The 18,404-nt window shown below is 42.6% G+C and overlaps 1 protein-coding gene across 1 annotated transcript in view; it reads right to left on the bottom strand.

Moving 5' to 3' along the window:
- Positions 1-12,482, bottom strand: part of CCNYL1 (cyclin Y like 1) — a 53,566-nt gene extending 41,084 nt beyond the window's left edge. The window contains exon 1 of the mRNA XM_019492162.2: positions 12,141-12,482. Coding sequence (XP_019347707.2) covers positions 12,141-12,354 — 214 coding nt within the window. The 5' untranslated portion in view covers positions 12,355-12,482. The remainder of the gene's footprint in view (positions 1-12,140) is intronic.
- Positions 12,483-18,404: the final 5,922 nt, after the last annotated feature.

The raw sequence follows: 18,404 nt of genomic DNA, 5'->3' as shown, positions 1-18,404 counted from the left end.
GGATAAAAGCACCAAAAGCCCCACTGAAGTGCATGAACTGTACAGGCACTGGGGTCAAACTGATGTGATGCCTCTTCCAGTAAAGCACTGTTTCGTTTAGTTTCCCCCCCAACATTTGTCAGAGCCCTTAGTTCCTAATGTCTTATGCAGATGGCAGTTATAAGCGCAATGCCAAAATACTAGACTCTGCCATGAGAAAGTTGTGCTTTTAAGTTTTCAGTAGCTACCTCAGAGTAACTGAAGGATAAAGCTTCACAGCAGAGTAAAGTGGGGGCAGAATAAAGTGAGGAGGTAAGATGGGTAAGACAGCTATCCCAGAAGAACTGTAGAAGAACAGGAACAGAAAGGGCAGAAACAAGAACAGAAGAGGAAAATACAGCGAAGGCCATAAAAAGGGCTGAAAAAACAAAGTAAAATAGTAAAAAATCAAAGTAAAACCAAACCGAAGTAAAAAAGTATCAAGAAATCTGAATGTCCACCACAGGATGGCTTCCCAGAAGTGAAGGACAGTGGAAGGCAAATGTCTCACCAGATTCACAACTGTGAAATTAAATCTTGGTAGTATACATCCCTATGCAGAACTACAATGCCCAAAATTTGCAGGGGGGGGGGGGGGGGGCAGGAATGGGTAGATTGGGTGTGTGCACATGCATGTGAGCCAATGTCAAGACTTTTCCCCTTTGAAAGAAAAGTTAATAATTCAAGCAGCACCAAAGCTGTCAAGTTATCAGGACCAACCAGGTCAGGTAGAGTAACAGGGAACTGACGTTCACTCTTGCTTCTCTATTTTGCAATATCCATTTATAAATTGTTTTATCTGAAAGGCAAGCTAAAAGTAAACCTCTGTATCCACCAGTGCAGCTGTTCCCTGCACTGATGCTGGCATGTACCTGTCCCATGGGCAGATCATGTTTTGGCAGATCATATTATGGTACCTGTCCCATGGAAGATCATATTATGTCCTTCCCCTGACACCAACCCAGCACCTAGGCTCCAACTGTATTCATATACATGATTACAGAATAAGTTTCCTAGGCATACAAACTGCTTTTCAATAACTCAATTGTTGGACACTGAACATCTAGCAGTAGGTGTTTATACACTGCATTACATTAGCTAGCTTTAGAAGAGAATGCAGATGACAGACAGAGCGTCACTCTTACCTAAGTAACACTCCCTCTGACAGTTTTATAGCAAGGGAATTCACAATACTTTAGAGCCCTACAGTAATTTATTTCCCATGATAGCATTATTACCATCCTCTGCTTCATTGGACAATATCTTTTAGAGAACCAACGTTTTGATACAGCACATATTTAAACCATTAAGTCATAACATCATCTCTTTGCTCTAGACTGGATTTCTTCTCTGGCCCAGCAGGCTGACAGTTTGATTAATGACTGTACTGCCCTTCCTTTATCATCTATCAGAGCAGAAAGGTCCAGGCTATTTAACAGACCCAATAAAAAATAAAACAAAAACAAGAATAAGACTAACAGATATGTCAGGATGCTTGGGAGAGTGAAGTTTATTACTCCCAACATGGTTAGGAATTCAGATAAGGTGGTGTTTCATGGTCCATTTCCTTCAAGCCACTTTAGTGCATTTCTATTCCAAAATTGTGAATAAAGTAGCATTGTGGGGTTCTATTTCCATATCAGCTGTGTGAAGTATACTTTTGATCTTCACCTCTGCAAACTAGCCGCTGGACTGAAAATGCAAGAGGTCTTATTTTCCATGCTACACCCATAATTTCTATGATCCAAGTTATATCCACTGATATGCCCGATGCCACACAGTCTACAGATTAAACCCTCAATACCTGGCATATTCAGTAGATTTGCACAGGAAGTAAAACCAATGCCTTGTTGATTCGCAGGGAACAGAATTCATTTAATTTTGCCATAGACTGTTCCAATTTAAAAATATCTCGATATATAGAACTAGATATACACGCATATCTATCCATCTATCTAGATCTAGCTATATCTATTAGGGCTGTGTGAAGCTTCGGTCGCCGATTTCATTCGGAGGAGATTCGGCTTGATTTGGCACCTGAATCTCCCAATCCATATCAAATCGGGAGACCCAGTAAAAGGTCCGAATCGAATCCACAGCCTCCAAATAGATTCGGAAAGGATTCAGAACGATTCGACTCAGCCAGGGAAAGGCAGGCACAGCCAGGCTACTGCAGATTCTCCCGCGGCTCCTCCAGCTGTGCCTGCTTCTCCCTGGGTGGGGGGAGCCATGGGAGAGGCCCCTGTGTCTGCCCTGCCTGGCCCCAGCCCCACCCAGCTCAGCCTCCCAGCACTTAAATAAATAAATAAATAAATAAATAAAAAGCCCCACACTCACTGACTGCAACAGGGACTGTGGGAGACTCTGTGAAAATATGCACAGACAAGGTCTGAGTAAGGAAGTGCTTTTTCTTCATAGTCGCATCTCCATCATGATTAAAAGTTACCCTTCTTAATATTAACCACAGTTGTGTAAGGATAGGATTCTTATACATTTCTAACCATTCATTCCTTCTCCATAGGAAATCAATCCTACCTGCACAGGACCACATAGCTAGTCATTGTTAAACTGATCATCTTCAAGGACTACAGATCCATTCTTTAGTAAAAAGCAATTATTACTCGTATTACATAATGAAGGAACACAGAATCCTGCTACAAAGTTCTTAAAGAGAATTATTTTGAAATTTAGCATGCAGTGTCAGTTTCTCTTTCAGTGACAACATATTCAAAACTTTCAAGTGCAGTGACACCTCTTGTTCATACATATTTAAAATGGATCAGTGTTTTTATACAAGGAGGGCTGTATATTCCTCAATTCAAAGTGTCAGTATTGGGAAGCAAGTCTTCCTTCTTTGTTACAGCTGGCCTTAGGACAGTTTGACTTGGTAAGTAACTAACTAAAGTAATCAAGGTTCCTTGGGTGAATTTGATATCTTTTATTAGACCAACCCAAATGGTTGGAGAATAGTTATTAAGCAAGCTTTCGGGTTCAAAAACCCTTCGTCAGGCTAAGGAAGCTGCAGCAGTTGCTCCAGGATGGAAGAGCACACAGCAACTGCCGCAGCGTCCTTAGCCTGACGAAGGGTTTTTGAACCCGAAAGCTTGCTTAATAACTATTCTCCAACCATTTGGGTTGGTCTAATAAAAGATACCAAATTCACCCAAGGAACCTTGTCTGCCTATATCCTTAGACCAACACGGCTACAACCTAAACCCCTGTAACTAAAGCAATATCTTTTATCTTTGCTACTTAGACTAAAAAGATACCAGAAAATGAAGGCTGTGGTCTAATATCTGGCAAATGTTTAATAGATGTTCTTTTGTAAAAAAACACAAACATTTCATGGGTTAAAGCTGTACGTGGCCTTATTAACCCTGCATTATCAGGATCCCCATGTGGTAGTCCCACAAGAAAAACCATGCCACTGCTGGTTGCTTTGCAGCAAAACCCAAGTGGATTTCATTCACAGTCCCTGCTGAGGAATTCTGAGACAACAAATGTGTATTTAACTGCATGTAATGGCTTCTGGGTCTATGAGAGTATAAAGGGACCCAGAGGAACAGGCTTCCACCTTCAGCTTCCTCTATAGAAAATGAAGTTTATTTTCTACCTATGGGGACTTTTTATCATCTTTAATTTTCCCTGAGCCTAAGGAAGGGCATGTGTGCCTGAAAGCTTGCAGAAAGAGGTAACTTTTTTTGCGATTTCTTAGTTGGTCTAATACAAGGTATCATCTCTGAACCAAGAGCTCTACAGTTTTGCATTTATTTTTTGTCTCAGACCAACACAGCTACCAAATACATCCCCAAATGGCTTCTGACTTTTCAAGGTTTAAGAGAAAGGAACCAGGCTTCCATAATTTTCCTGTTATACTGTTGATCTGCTGCACAGAGTTGCAAGTATTATTTTATGTGGGCAGAGAGGCAGACTGTAAGAGGGACCACAAATTCCCAAATAGGGAGGTAGACCCAATTTAAAAATAAACAAAACTCAAAGCACAGTTTGAGAGGAGTGTGACTGGGTGGGGAAAAATATTCAGATGAAGCAAAGAACTTTCAGAAAATGTTCTACCTGACCCATTTAATGTTAGGGCCCAACAGATTTCACTGATCAATGTACAAATATCCTGATGCATCTGTCAGCAGCTATTTTTTCTATCTATGCAGATCATAGAAGGCATTTCCCACATCTCATCACAATTTTACCTTGTATACAAGGGATGGTTCAGAAGAGAGAAAGGAAAAAAAAATATTTACTACTATCAAATGCACTGGATTAGTAGTCCATCACACATCTCAAATTCCACTGAATCTCTGAAAGATGAGAACATGGAATAAAGTCAAGTAAATATGCAGTCTGCATATTAGGCCTTCTGACTAAGCAGGTTTAGTACTATTTATTATTGACTTCAGTTTAAATGAGGGAAATGAAAAATTGTTTTTAAAAAGTATATTTTAAATATGAGATTTGGGATTTTATGAGTTATAGGAAGGCTGTTCAAATTACCTTTTAATATTACTGCAAGCATCAACCAATACTTTCCCAATCTAGTGGCTATTCTTAATCCAATTTCAGACTTTAATTACTCTATTTTTTTCCAGAATAACTGCCCAGACCAATCTTGCTAAAAGTTAATTTAACAAATGTCCAAATTCAGTTTTTTGGATTTTATAAGAGACAGGAACCTGGTGCAACAACTTTACACCTGATGTGCACAAAATTGTAGTAAGCCAGTGTTTTATGCCATATGTGATCAAAAAAAGGATGTTTTGCTTCAGTAAAGCCAGACTGCCTGTTCAAAGCAGGTTCCAGCCTCATCTAAACCGGAGAGAGAGGGAAGAGGAAATCAAACTCACCAGGCTCCTCAGGAGTCAACCCTGGACCACCCATCTTCTTAAACAGAAGATATGGACTGCCAGGGTGAGCAGTATCAGGAAGCCACAGGGATTAACACAACTGTTGCTTACTCTCTGCTGAGGAAACATGTCCCTAACAGGATCTCAGATTTTGGTAGGGTGATGGAGCCTGCCCCTTTCTCTGAATTCCTGGCCTCTCAAGGAGCCCCAGAGGCCTGATGAGATGGCTCTGCAGGCTGGATCCAGCCCATGAGTCATGCGTTTGACATCCCTGGTCAAAACCGTCTTGGAAGAGTGTTCATCTAACCTACTCTTATAAACTTCAGGAACAAACTCTTACATACAACTACCAGGCAGAATGCCCAAAACATCAAAATACCCCTCAACTTGCCATATGTATAGCAAGAGGGTGACGGCAGTGTCAATATCCTTCCACTGAAAGGACAGGGGTAAGCCAGGAGTGGTTAAAGGGCTTTATCTGGGACTTATCAACAAATATTCAAAAGGAAAAAACCCTCTGTTTTTCCCCTAAAATTGAATTTGAAAAGGTATTCTTCTGATTATAAGTCAATCCCACAGCATACTTAAATGCAAATTGCTAATCAAGGGTTTTGAGCAGTCTCTCTCTCTCTCTCTCACCCTGGGATAAACTTTCACTGTTATCTTCCTTACAGATATTGGACTGTGTTTTTCTGTAACTTTTTATACCTATTTCAGTACTTTAACGTTCTTTGCCCCTTCTAATTGAACAAAATAAAATGGAAAAGTTAACTCAGAACCCTCCAGATGGCTGTATTTATTGATGGGTCCTAAGCAAGGATGAGGACTGTACTCCAAGTTTTCAGTAGTGTTCTGCTGCATCCTCCCAATCTTATTTATTTAAGGAAGTGTTGTTAGAGGCCTGAAATTACTTCCCACACCCAGCTCCAAGGAATCTCATGTCCCTGCTGATTTCCCCCCCTATTAGTTGGTCTTCTATACAGCATTACTCCCAATAAGGTTCTGCTATGCCAGTGATTCTCAACATTTTTTTTTAGACTCAAGGCACCCCTCAAGACAATGCTAGCTCTTACTTTCCACTCATTTTTAGCTACAGAAAAATAGAGCATTTTTCTGCTGCAAAAAACTTAGACAGAACACAACAAATTGGAATGTTTTTAACACTAGGAATTCCTATTTGATATCTATGGGTTTAATCTCATGAGCAGGTAACACTACTAATGCTGCACGGCACCCTGGAGCAGCTATGGAAGGATCTCAAGACACCCTAGGTTGCCACAGCACCCTGGTTGAAAATCACTATATGCTACACCCTAAAAACTGATTGTTCTTAGCCACATCCCTTGCCGCATCTAGGCATGAAACCTTGCAGCCTGGAGAAGCAAAGCAAAAGAGAAGGGTTTCAAGTGACAGAGTCAGGAAGGAGGTAGAGGTGAAAGGCATTAAAATTCCAGTTCTATTTATCTTAAGTGTTTATTCAGATAATTTTTGTTCCTATTTGTACAATGGAGCTTTCCATACCTTCTGCAGTAGGGTCAGTTTCTTACCAAGAAGCACAAAGTTTAAGCCTGACAGATCCATCAGTCTAATTTTTTTTTTTTTTAATCAAGAACATGAAGCATTGATGCAGGAAACAATACTCAGGCTGTAAACAGACCACACAATCCTTGAAGTAAGGCAACTTGAAATGTAATTCAAAATTTCCCTTAAGTTATGTCAAACCCATCAGGTTACGATATTGTACATTTTCTCCCTCCCCCCGCCCCTCACATAATGAGACAAAAAATAAATCTCTTGACATTTAAATTTCCATTATAGCCAAGACAAAAGTTCTACAGGTCTGAAGGCTCATGCTGTCATCAATGAAGAGGCTTTTTGTCTGTATGAACTTCAGTTGGCTTTTCATATCTAGCTAGTACTTATAACATGAACCTCAACCAAAAGTACATAAAATTTTTAATTCTCTGGCTACAGAAATATTTGGAAATTTTAATGGAGATAAAGCTGAAAGGGGAAAAAGAAGATAAAGGTTGTTTGGTTACCAGTAACATAAAAGCACACAAGCAGAAATGGAGTGATGTATAAACATACAGTATTTTCATTCCCTATTATCAATTCCCAGTTGACAGTGAAAACTTTACACTTATTCCTGGGAAAATATTTCTATACAATGGGCGCTCAGCACATTGCCTCCAGAAGCACCTCTGATCAGATATCTGCTGTCCACCACTTGAAAGAAGCCAATAGCTGAAGTTCTGTGCAAAGATTATATACCACTTGCAATTCTGGGAAGAATCACAAGAGAAAGAGCTTAAAGATTTTGGTTTTGTTTTCAGGAGAGAAAGGGATGAATAAGATGACAGACATAAAAGCCAGGAGGAAAAGAGAAGGGAACAGAGGGAACAAAGAAACAGATCATGGTTGTTTATGGTGAAGTTTGTCTTCTATTCACAACTTCTATTACTTAACCAAGCAAACCCAGTGGTCTACTAAGTTGCATCAAAAAGTTCATATTGGAATTTTGCTTTTTGGGGGATTTTTGGTTTGTTTTTTTTAAATTGAGCTTGCAAACATTTTAGTTGGATGGAAATTCAAATCCCATAAACTTTAGGTTAGTTAACATGAAAATTAAATTTAAAAAATGACCCGAACTTAGATCTTTTGCATCAAAATTTACTGACTGTACATTAGACAGGTCAGACTATAGTTCATCAGTATGTTTCTAGATAGCAATGGCTGCACAGTAGCAATTAAGCACATTAAGAAGAATTAACTAAAGGACTCCCTTCTTGGCATGAGACTGCTTCTGGACTCCACTGGGCAGCCACCTTCTTCTGTCTCGGCTTTTAACTAATAATAGGCGTTTCATATATTGTTCCAGTGTTGATAACACATAATAGGCTAATCCTTATTAGCAAGATTCTCAGCCTGGTTTTGAAAACTTCTGGTCCGTACGCATGCAACTTTCATTTTCCTTTACCCCTCACCTATTTCCTGCCTCTTCCCCCATGTTACCTATACATGGCTACCACAGTTCATTTTGTGCCCCCTGATCCTGTCTGGCTTTCTTTGCCCTTCTTGATTATCCAACTCACTCAGTACCTTCTCCAACTGATCTTCAGATTCTTAAAATAAAAGAGCATCAGTTGATTCCAAAGAACATAGGCACACTAGTTCAGTGGATCAGTGCTCTTTTTCTGCTATGTTTGATTATGTGAATCATGCAAATCACTGTTCAGAAGTGCTGAACTCAAAGGCTGAAAAAAGGGAAAAGATGCTCTCAGAGTAACTGAGACAAGTTTCACTGTAGTCCAGTAAAACTAAGCCAGGCCTTCAAAGCTAGAAGACAAAAAAAACCTAACTAAAAAGTCGGCAGGTGACAAGGATGCGGACAGCTCTAAAAAGTTCATCTAGATATGGCAGTGAGGGTTAGGGTTACATGGGAAACAAATCTAAAACATATCTATTAACAAACTGTAATCAGGGCAAGAAACCTTAAATAGCATGTAAAGAGCTAAAAGCTGGCAGCCATCTGCTATTACTAAAACTAGGAAGAGCCTTGATGGGTAATTAAAAACAGATGCCCAATTTTCTTGGATGCTGCTCGCATACAATCAGGGTGAACACTTGCTGCTCAATTAAGCCATCAGTTGGCAACTACAATGTAATTAACCTTAGCCTGAAACATTGCGTATGACCAAGCTTCATGTACTTGGATGGTGTGTAGGAAAGGCAAGCTCAAGTTTTCCTTGTTCATAATCTTCCATTAGTTCAATATATCACGTAAAGCAAATATAAGTAAGTCAAGCTTTAACAAAAATTTATTTGTTTCTAAAAGTTTACTTATTGATACTGTGTCCCACTAATGGCTGTGGCATCTTCAGCAAAAAAGTGGATTTGTGTACAATGCAACTGTTTTTTCCTCATTATATCTTACTTTGTCTTTTTATCAACAGTAACTAGTTGCAATTGACCCATCAAGATTCCACGTTGGTAAAATGGGAAAAATATTCCTCATTTAAATATACGAGCCTGAGTGAGCACCTCACATTACTCCTCATCATAAAAGAGGTTAAAAGAGGTTCACAACTCAGCTGTAGGCTTTCAAACTCCTGTTACGAATTTTTAACATAATTAAAATTTTGAGTGGAGCTTTAATGTAAGTAAAGGCCAGTGTATTATCTGCTTTGTTTTCCAACCACACTCCAAAGCACTGCATTCAAGCCAGAAATTTAGAAGGAAGTCTCTATTATCACTTCCAAATTCTAGATGCTTGCTGTTGTCAGTAGAAGAATTTCTCAAAAAACAGCTAAGATTGAGAAAGGAACAGAATAATCTTAATGACCTCTACTTCCTTTGCTGCTATTGTTTTAATCACTTGAGGAAAGGAAACTGGCTAATAATAACAAGTTCCAATCCTGCAGTTATTGAAAAGGGAAGAATAGTCAACCCCTTTCATAAATCTGCTAGACTAGTTTAATCAATATCACTAATGCTTTAACAGTAAAGAGTATAGAATTTGTAGAGTTCTATCAGATGCCTGTGTGGCCTGAAGACAGCACAACAGAGCTACCAATAGCCACATTTAGAGTTGATTGTATTTGGAGAATGTCTGTTAAACTATAAATGTCATCTTCCCAGGCTATACCTTCATAAGAACTTCTTAGTTTGATTTTTTTAAATCTTGCAGTGTGTTATGTTGTAAAATCAACTACTTAGGCTGTCACATTTTAGACCTCTGAAATACATTTATAAAATAATCATTCCACAGTAGTCTATTTGCATAGGTATCTCATTCTAAGATTCCAAAAACTCAATTCTTGTTCAGCAGCCCTCACAATTCTTGTTCAGCTCACAAAAACAAATGTACTCAAACCCAGGAGCAGCAGGTAGCCAGGGCAGTCATTTATTGTTGCAAAATCTGTCCAAGGCCACATGAACGTAAAAGGGTAAAACAAACAGAACTTTAAAAATAACTACACCACTAATGTCTTCTATAAATGGTATGAGGAAAGCATCTCAAATTCTAGAATTATGTCCAGCCTCAAGAACAAAGTTTCCACAGCCACAAAACCAATCTGTAGCCACTACATTATCTCTGGATTGTATAGCTGTATCATAACAGCTGCAAACATAAAATTAAATGTTTCCCAGCTCCAAAGCCAATGTTGATATTTGAATGAACTCGCAATTAATACTACAGCCATTCAAAACAGAAACAAGACTGACCTGATTCAAACAGAAAGTAACCCTTATTTCTGACTAGGTTTATTTGGCTTAGGTCAGTGGTTCTCAGTTTTTTTTTCAGGCTCAAAGCACCCCTTATCAGACTCAACACACCCCTCAAAAAATGTTACCTCTTCTTTTCATTAATTTTTGAGTCCAGAAAAATAATAGAACAATTTTTCTGCTGCAAAAGACTCAGAACGGCCACAACAGTTGACAATGGAATTGTCAACTATTCCTAACATTAGGAATTCCTATTTGAAATCACTCTGTCTCATGAAATATGTCTACATGCTTAACTTCTGCAGGGCACTCTGCACAACTCTTGGAAGGAACCGGTGGCACCCTAGGGTGCTAGGACACTCTAGATGAGAATCATTGGTTTAGCATTTCTGTTCGAATTAGTAGAACCTTTAGACAATTCAACACCCATCTCCTACCAAAATGGATTTGAGAGGGGTTTCCACAGGCTCTGTACTGGTTCCCTGCAATCATACTCTTTTCTAAACTGCAAGTGTAATTTCTCCCATAGCTGCATTATGCAGCTGTCTCAAAGGACAGCCAAGAAACTGACTGTTCTATTTGATTTCATTTCTATAACAACAGCTGTGCCATATGGTTGTGTGCAGAACCACAGAAGTTTAACTTCACTTCTACAATTTCCTTGTGCTCTTCTGCAACCAATTTCATTCCAACTGCCAAAAAAAACATGTCCCTAAGTTCAGAAACAAGAACAGAAGATCAACGTTAAGTGTTATTGCATACATCCTACACACCAGATGGCAAACCGGCTGTCTCTCAAACCATGCATGTCTTGCATAGGTGTGGTTGTTACAGTTATGAAACAGAAGAGTCCAGCTTTCTTCTTTGAGTCAAAAGTTAAAGAATGCAAACTCACGTGCCATGTTTCACCCGGCCAGAGGCATGCAATGTATACACTGATGTTCAAACAAACACAAGTACCAGTAAGCAACCAGGTAAGCACTAGACAATTCCCATCACAGCATGAAACTGCCATTGCTTCCTATGTATGGATAGGAAGAAGACATTACAGAGTAATTATTACTAATTGTGGGAATTACCATGTTTAATTGCAAATGGTCTGAACAGACAACATCCAATATCCTTAGTTAAATGGGGAAGTGCAGAATACCAAGAGTTGTGTGAAAAAGAAACTATCAGTGCAGTAAATCTACTGCTATAACTCATCTTCCTGCGGGGCCAAATTATTAGTTGCCCTTGTCCAGCCACGATGTCGTCATGTTGCAAACCTTTGTAATTCGCAATTCCTTCACCCCCACCCCCTTCCTTCCTTCCTTCTGTTAAGCACAGATTGGGAATGCAGCAGCTCCCGTCCCCTTTCCACAAACGTCCAAGTCAACCAGGTTTCCATCACAGCTTAAAACCATGCTGTCTTCTGAAACACGTTGCCTGCTGGTGTCACCCACCCTTTCCCAATGGAAACCCGGCGCTTTCGCATGACTTCATTACAGCTGTCTAGTCACTTTGGCTGCTTTCTGTTTCTTTAACCTCCTCCTGCGCTTGGCTGGGAATTGCACAAGGTATCAGTGAAGGGAAAGAAAAAGGAAAGAGCTGTGAGGCCGCTAATCAGGCAGCAAAATCCAGGGCCAGCGAGGAGACCCGTCCTGCCCACCCACGCAACCGCACCAATTCACCAGCTTCTACCAAAAGTTTCCTTGGTCTGAAACGTGTCTTTGTCTCATCTTGAGCCCGTTCTGAGAAGACAGTGACAACCCGGCTTCCCACGGGGACACGCACAGCACAGGCTCTTGGCTCGCACCCCTGAGAGAGTGGTGGTGGAGAACCAGGGTGGAAAACCTGGACGGGTCAGAGTGGCAGCTCCTGCCTCAAACCACGGGGCCCGGACAGCCGGGCTGTCACCCGCCAGGCCCTGCGGCACAGGCCTCGAGCCCCCGCCCCCCGAGCCCGCAGCTGAGACTGCTGCTGCTGCTGCTGCCCTGGGGCCCTCCCGGCAGGAGCGGCCCCTTTCCCCCGGCTCGCCCGCCCGGCGCTCACCATCTGGGAACTCGCGGTCGCTGATATGCTGCAGGTGGGAGCCGCCGCCGCCGCCGGGGTCGGAGTCCCCCGACTCGGCCTCGGCGGCGCTGGCCGCGACCTGGTAGGCGTCGGCCCGGCCCTCGGGCCCCGCCGCGCCCCCCGCGCCCGCGCGGGCCCGGCCGGGCTTGGGGCTGGCGTCCGGCGACACGCAGCAGGTGACAGTGTTGCCCATGGAGCCCGGCGCCGCCGGCCCCGCCCCGCGCCGGGCTAGGGGCTATGGGCGAGCTCAGCGCCGCATCGCGCCCCAGCCGCGGCTCCGGCTCTGGCACCGGCGGAAGCGGACGCAAGCTGATGCCGCCACCTTCCCAGGGAACCCCGCAGGCTGCCCCGCCCCGCCCGCCAACCGGCGGCCACGCCGCGCCGCACGCGGCTCCGCCCAGCCAATCCCAACGCACGGCGAGGGGCGGTGCCTCACGTGATCCGCTCCTGGCGGCCTGATCTCCGCCCCCGCCCAGGCCCCACCCCTCCGCGTTGCGTCACGCTGGGGCGGGGCTGAGGGGGGAGGGTTATGTCACAGAGGAGCCGAGGTGGCTGCCACCCACCTCTGGGTAGCGGGCACCGGGCTGGCTCAGCCACTTCTCGCAAGGGCGCAGCTCTGCCCCCTCAGAGGGTTGTACTCTGGGGTTAGGGGCAGCCGCTGTAGGAACCGCATGTTGTCAAGGCGCTACACACGCTGCCCTGGGACACAGGAAAGGTATTAGCCTGAGTTTCAGCGGGTCCCCCTGGCAGCTCCCACGTGTGGGGTGCAACAAGCCAGCCCTGCCCCGTGGCCGTGCTACCTCCGTGAAGCAAAACAGCCCCAGCGTGGGACTGGGCGCTGCACGAGCATTGCTGCTAACGCCACAGCCACCGCAGTAGTGGTTCACAGAGTTTTCAGATTCAGTTCAAACGCCTTACAGAAATGACTGCCATCCAGTTCTCTTCCCCTCTCCTCAAATAGCGGCCTCCTTTCTCCGCCTGCGTGGAAATGGCGTTCATCTAAAGTCGCACTTTCAACGTGTTTAGGATTAAGTTGTCTTAATGAGATCGATCTACTAATAAAAGGGATTCCCATTGGAAAAGTCTATCTTTACAGCACGTGGGGACATAAACGTTAAGCCCACGAGCTGTTCAGGGTTAAACATGACCTATTCTGCATTTAGAGGGATAGACACCTCAATGTCCCGTTCCCCCGCAACTCATTCCCACAAAGCAATCCCTAGCCTTTCCTGACTACACGTTTGTTGCGTGACTAGCAGCTATCAAAGCTGCTCAGAGGATAGGAATGTGAGAATAGGCCCTAGGGAAGATGGATTAGTAGGCAACAGTTAAAGGTTCATAATAAATACAAACTAACAACGTGGTCCTGCAATGTATCACCACAAAAAATGTCTAACTTGGTGTACTGACAAGAATCAACACGGATTTTAGAAAAGATTTCAGCAAGAACATTTAAAAATCATTTAATGAAATATAGAAAACAGTTAAAAATACGTACCGATAGACCCAATCAATCTCCATTGTGTAACTGATCCTGACAACTGGATGGACACCTTGCATTGAAAGACACACAATTTTAGAAAAACCATGTCCAGCTTTCAGAGGAAGTCATAAACTCTTAGAAGTCCAGATGAATTAACAGTTTAGAGGTATTATAAATGTTGGAACCTATTGATTTATTTTTGTCCTAGTCATACGGAAGCTAATCCCTCATAATGATAAATGATCTCACTTGCATGCTAGTTCTGCTAAGCTTTGTACCCCATGTCCATGTAATATGCTATTAAAGGCTAAAGCCTCCCTTGTTACCCCAGAGAATGTTGTCCTTATATGGTATCTGTTACAAGAATGATTCATAGTAGACTTACTTTCATCCAGAAGAAAGAACAGTTCAGCCTAAACCAAGTCGGAGTTTATCTTAAACTGCTTATAAAACCAGTTTGTTCCATAATATAGACCTAGGTTTGGGCTTCTTGATCAGCTTCAATTCACTTAATTTCAAGGTGATTCAAGTCATTTTGAATAATCCAAGATAAGATTTAGCCTATGGCTGTAATAATTTTTAAAACTATTTAGCTGAACTATTTAGTCTGGGTCATGTCAGGGTTGATGGCAGTCAGTACACACAAGCTTCAGTACGCACAAGCTTTTAGCATTAATGTGAGTATAGCTTACAAGCATGGTCCAACTATTCATTCCACCTCGTCCCACAGTGGAGCAGTGGTTTTCCAAAAATCCCCCAGAATTCACAGCTGTGAAGTGTTTTAAGAACTGTAGACAAGTACACAGAAAACATTTCAATTGAAGTGGTTTAGAATAGCACTAGTGCAGATTAAAGGCAGAAATGCAAAAGTTCAGAGATTAAATTATCATGACTAATGTAGGCAGACAAGGTTCTTTGGGTGAATCTGATATCTTTTTTAGACCAACTTAAATAGTTGGAAAACAATTATTAAGCAAGCTTTTGGGTTCAAAAACCCTTCCTCAGCCTGATAGATTCACCCAAAGAACCTTGTCTGCCTATGTCCTTAGACCAACACAGCTACAACTTACACCCCCATGACTAATGAATGCACTGCAGGATTAGTGGTTAAACTGGTTCTGTCCAACCAATTCAGTTACAAATGGCTAAGTTCTACGGTACAGAGGCAGCCTGAAGTTTTATTTAAATTGCTTGCCCTAAGCATGCTACAAGAAATGTCCTGTAGTTGTATCACGTTAAGGTGTGATTTTATCAAACCAAAGAGGGTTGAGAGCTGATCACTGTTGAACAGGTGACTCACAGGGGAGGTTGCCACACACAAAGTAGCCATGAAGGTTCAGAAATAAGCAATCTCTTCCATCAACAAGGGAGATTTCTTTTTCTTTTATTCCTATAATAATACTGGTATAATTAAAACAGTTATACATAATGATAATTAAAACAGTTATACACACACTTATAAGTTTGGCACTTTTGCTTCTAAATTTCCCCTAATAGAAAGGGCCTGAATCAGTATTAAACCTATGTTTCAACAAACTTTAAGGATGCTTTGCCAGGGCTGAGGTTTGGGTGGTACAATCTCTGCTGAAGCCCAGTCCAGTTACAGTGGTTAACTACATATTTGTCCAACTAATGATTAGGACCAATCCTATGTTACGGTATCAGTTATATAAGTCTGCAGTACTGGTATGTGTAGGTAGGTAGGAAACTGGGAGAAGTCAAAGTGGATGTCTTCTCCCATAAATTATAACCATAATTACTAGAAGGTGAAAGTTTATGATTTCTACCACTTACACAGGCTGAAATTTCCCACTGAACTTTGCTCCCAATGCATAATGCTGCATAAGGAAAATGATTAGGATTATTCCTTCTGCAAGAGGCTCTTTACAAAGGGAGCAGGGTGCAAGAAGAAACCCAGACTAATCAATAGTCAGTTTCCTTCTGTAGCCTTATTCATTCAGCTCAGTGTCCAAACGGAAATTGATTACAACCCTTGGGAACCACAGACATAGCAAACTGTTCCACATTGTTGTAACTTTAATAAAGACACTTCTCCTAATATATAGTTTTAAGCTTGTCTGCTCACAGGCCTCAATTATAGCCACAAATTATGCTACTCTTCCTATAAGAAGCCATATCCAGATCTGTACTGTACCTAAAGAGGACATGCAGTACAGTGCTTTCAGCTTGTTCCCTAGGTCTATCAAAGTTTACTTTTGGAGGCTGTTTCCTGTTAAAGCCTAACAGCCTCCCTATCACAACCTCTACGTACTCTGTGTACTTTATGTCTTTGTTTGGAACATATTCTTATTTATGTGACTTAGCACTTGATTGACTCATTGCTATAGCGATAACAGCATACCTCCTATTGTAATTTATAACCAGTCCTAGGTCTCTTCTTTTTTCTGTCTTGTCTTGCTGTTCTGTTGTTATGCTTGACCTACCCCAATGAATCATCAGACAGTTCTCACTATAAAAAAATAGTTCTCACTATAAAAAAAAAATCAGTTAATTCTAGTGACAGTTCTTACTATAAAAAAAATCAGTTACTTCTCATCTACAATGGACAGCATGTACCTACTTCTATATTTCACGAGTGGGCACTTAAATGTGATGGATTTTAGTATAATTAAGTCATATGCTCTGCACAGTTTACTATAAGCATTTTAGATTAAAACTGTTACCCTTTTACCTTAATAAGGCAAGTCTGAACCATTTGACCCAAAAAAGAATTTCTGGAGTTGCTGTTATTTGTAAACCCCTTCATTCTGTCTGTATGACAGCCACTAAAGAGCAAATAACTCCCACTCAAAGCCAGGACAAACCACTACACTTGTGTGAAAAACAATTGCCCATTAGATATAGGCAAGGGCAGGCAGGCCTGAAGAGCAAAGGAGAAATTCTCAGCTTGGCCATCCCATATTTATGGGTAAGTAACTGACAACTGATTGACCCCTGGGGTTTTTACCAGGCCACAAGTGTTCACTTTCCCACACTCTTGGTTAAAGACCTCAGTCTGCTCCTAAACAGAGCCCCCTTGCTACACCATGGTAGTTTGTCTGGACCAACAGCACATATCGAGCTGAAACTGCAGTGCAGAGAGTGGAAGAAACTGACACACTTTTTGCAAAAAACTGGGAAAAGCCTTGGGATTCTTGGAATGCAGAATAGGAACATTTTTCAGGTAGGAAAACTGTTCCCATCTATAATACAGCATTAGTGTTACATTACTATATGAACTTTACAGTTAATTTTTTAAAATTCATACATTAAAGCAGCGGCTTCAACTGGGGTGCACCGATAGAGATTTTTGGGGCTGATACCAAATAGCCGATTTTTAAGGAGGCATATTGGCCGATACCAATCTGATTTCTGATATGCAGCCCAGCAGCTCGAACAGCAGTGTCCAGCTGGTAAGTCTGTTGTGGTAGAAGGGGAGCAGGGAGAAGAGGAGTGTGTGGGGGGGTGCAGATTGAGGCCCCTGCAGTGTGGGAGGGCATGGGATGGGGCGTGGGACAGAGCCACAGCTTGTCTCGGGGGCATGTAGGGGGGGGGAGGTGGGTCCTGCCACTGCACACACCCTGGGAAGGTACAGGGGTATGTGCTCCCCAGATCTGCACAGGGCAGGGCGGGCTGCTGCTGTGGGCTGGGGCTGCACTGGGCTCTTCCTGGTGGGGGCTGGGCTGCACTTAGGGTGGGTGGTGGTGGCACTGGTAGAAGGGCTATGAGGGGGCTGCAGCGACCCCAAAATTTGCCGTAGGCCCCCCACAACCCCCTCCTAGCACTGCCGCCCACCACCACCCCAAGCACAGCCTGGCCCAGCCCCCATCAGCAAGAGTCCAGTGCAGCCCTGGTCCCAGCCCCAGCCCACAGCAGAAGCTCACCCCGCCCCACACAGATCAAAGAGGCACATGCTCCCCCCATGCCCTCCCAGGATGCACACAGGAACAAGAGCCGCCCCACCCCACCTCCGGGCCCCCCGGGCAAGCCACAGTTCCAGCCAGCACCCTGCCCTGCCCTCCCCTCCCCCCTCTTCTACCACAACAGACTTACCAGCTGCACGCAGCTCTCCATGCTGTTGGGCTGTGCTCCTCGACACCTATGTGCTGCACTGTGGCTGTGCACATGCACGGAGCATTTATCAGCCACATCAGGCCAATTTCTGATAGTCAATTTTCTTTATAATTGGTGCAGATCCGATAGTGGACCAATGTATCAGTACACCTCTAGCCTCAACCTTTTAGATTTGAGGCACACCTCAATAGACTTGTGGTAGCCCTCAGAAAATGCTAGTTCTTTGTTTTTATTCTCCTTTTTAACTGTAGAAATGTTATGAATTCCTATTTGAAATCTCTTTGTTCATCTTGCAACTCATGTTTGTGCACCTAACAGTGCCAACACCACGTGGCATCCCACAGCACCCTTGAAAGAATCTGAAGGCACTGCAGGGAGCAATGGCACCTGGGCTGAGAATCACTATATGAAAACTTATTTAGCCATTCACTAATTAAATTTTATTGTTTAACATGAACATGGAAGTCCCTTCTGCACAAACTAAAGTACAACTTAAACAGGAAAGACACAAGTTGAAACTGTGGATTTAAGTATGTGCGTTCCCTAAATAAAAGCACACTCTTCCAGTTTGTTTGCATACCTAATAAGTTGGTATCACAAGTACTGCAATTTGAACACAGTGTGGTGGAAACCAAGAACAGGAATCTCAATAACTTCACCAAAAGTAAGAGCAGGCCCTAAATCAG

Source organism: Alligator mississippiensis, chromosome 4 (assembly GCF_030867095.1).
Source record: "Alligator mississippiensis isolate rAllMis1 chromosome 4, rAllMis1, whole genome shotgun sequence".
NCBI lineage: Eukaryota > Metazoa > Chordata > Crocodylia > Alligatoridae > Alligator > Alligator mississippiensis.
The sequence above is the reverse complement of the archived record's forward strand: the minus strand, read 5'-3'. Positions and strand labels throughout refer to the sequence as shown.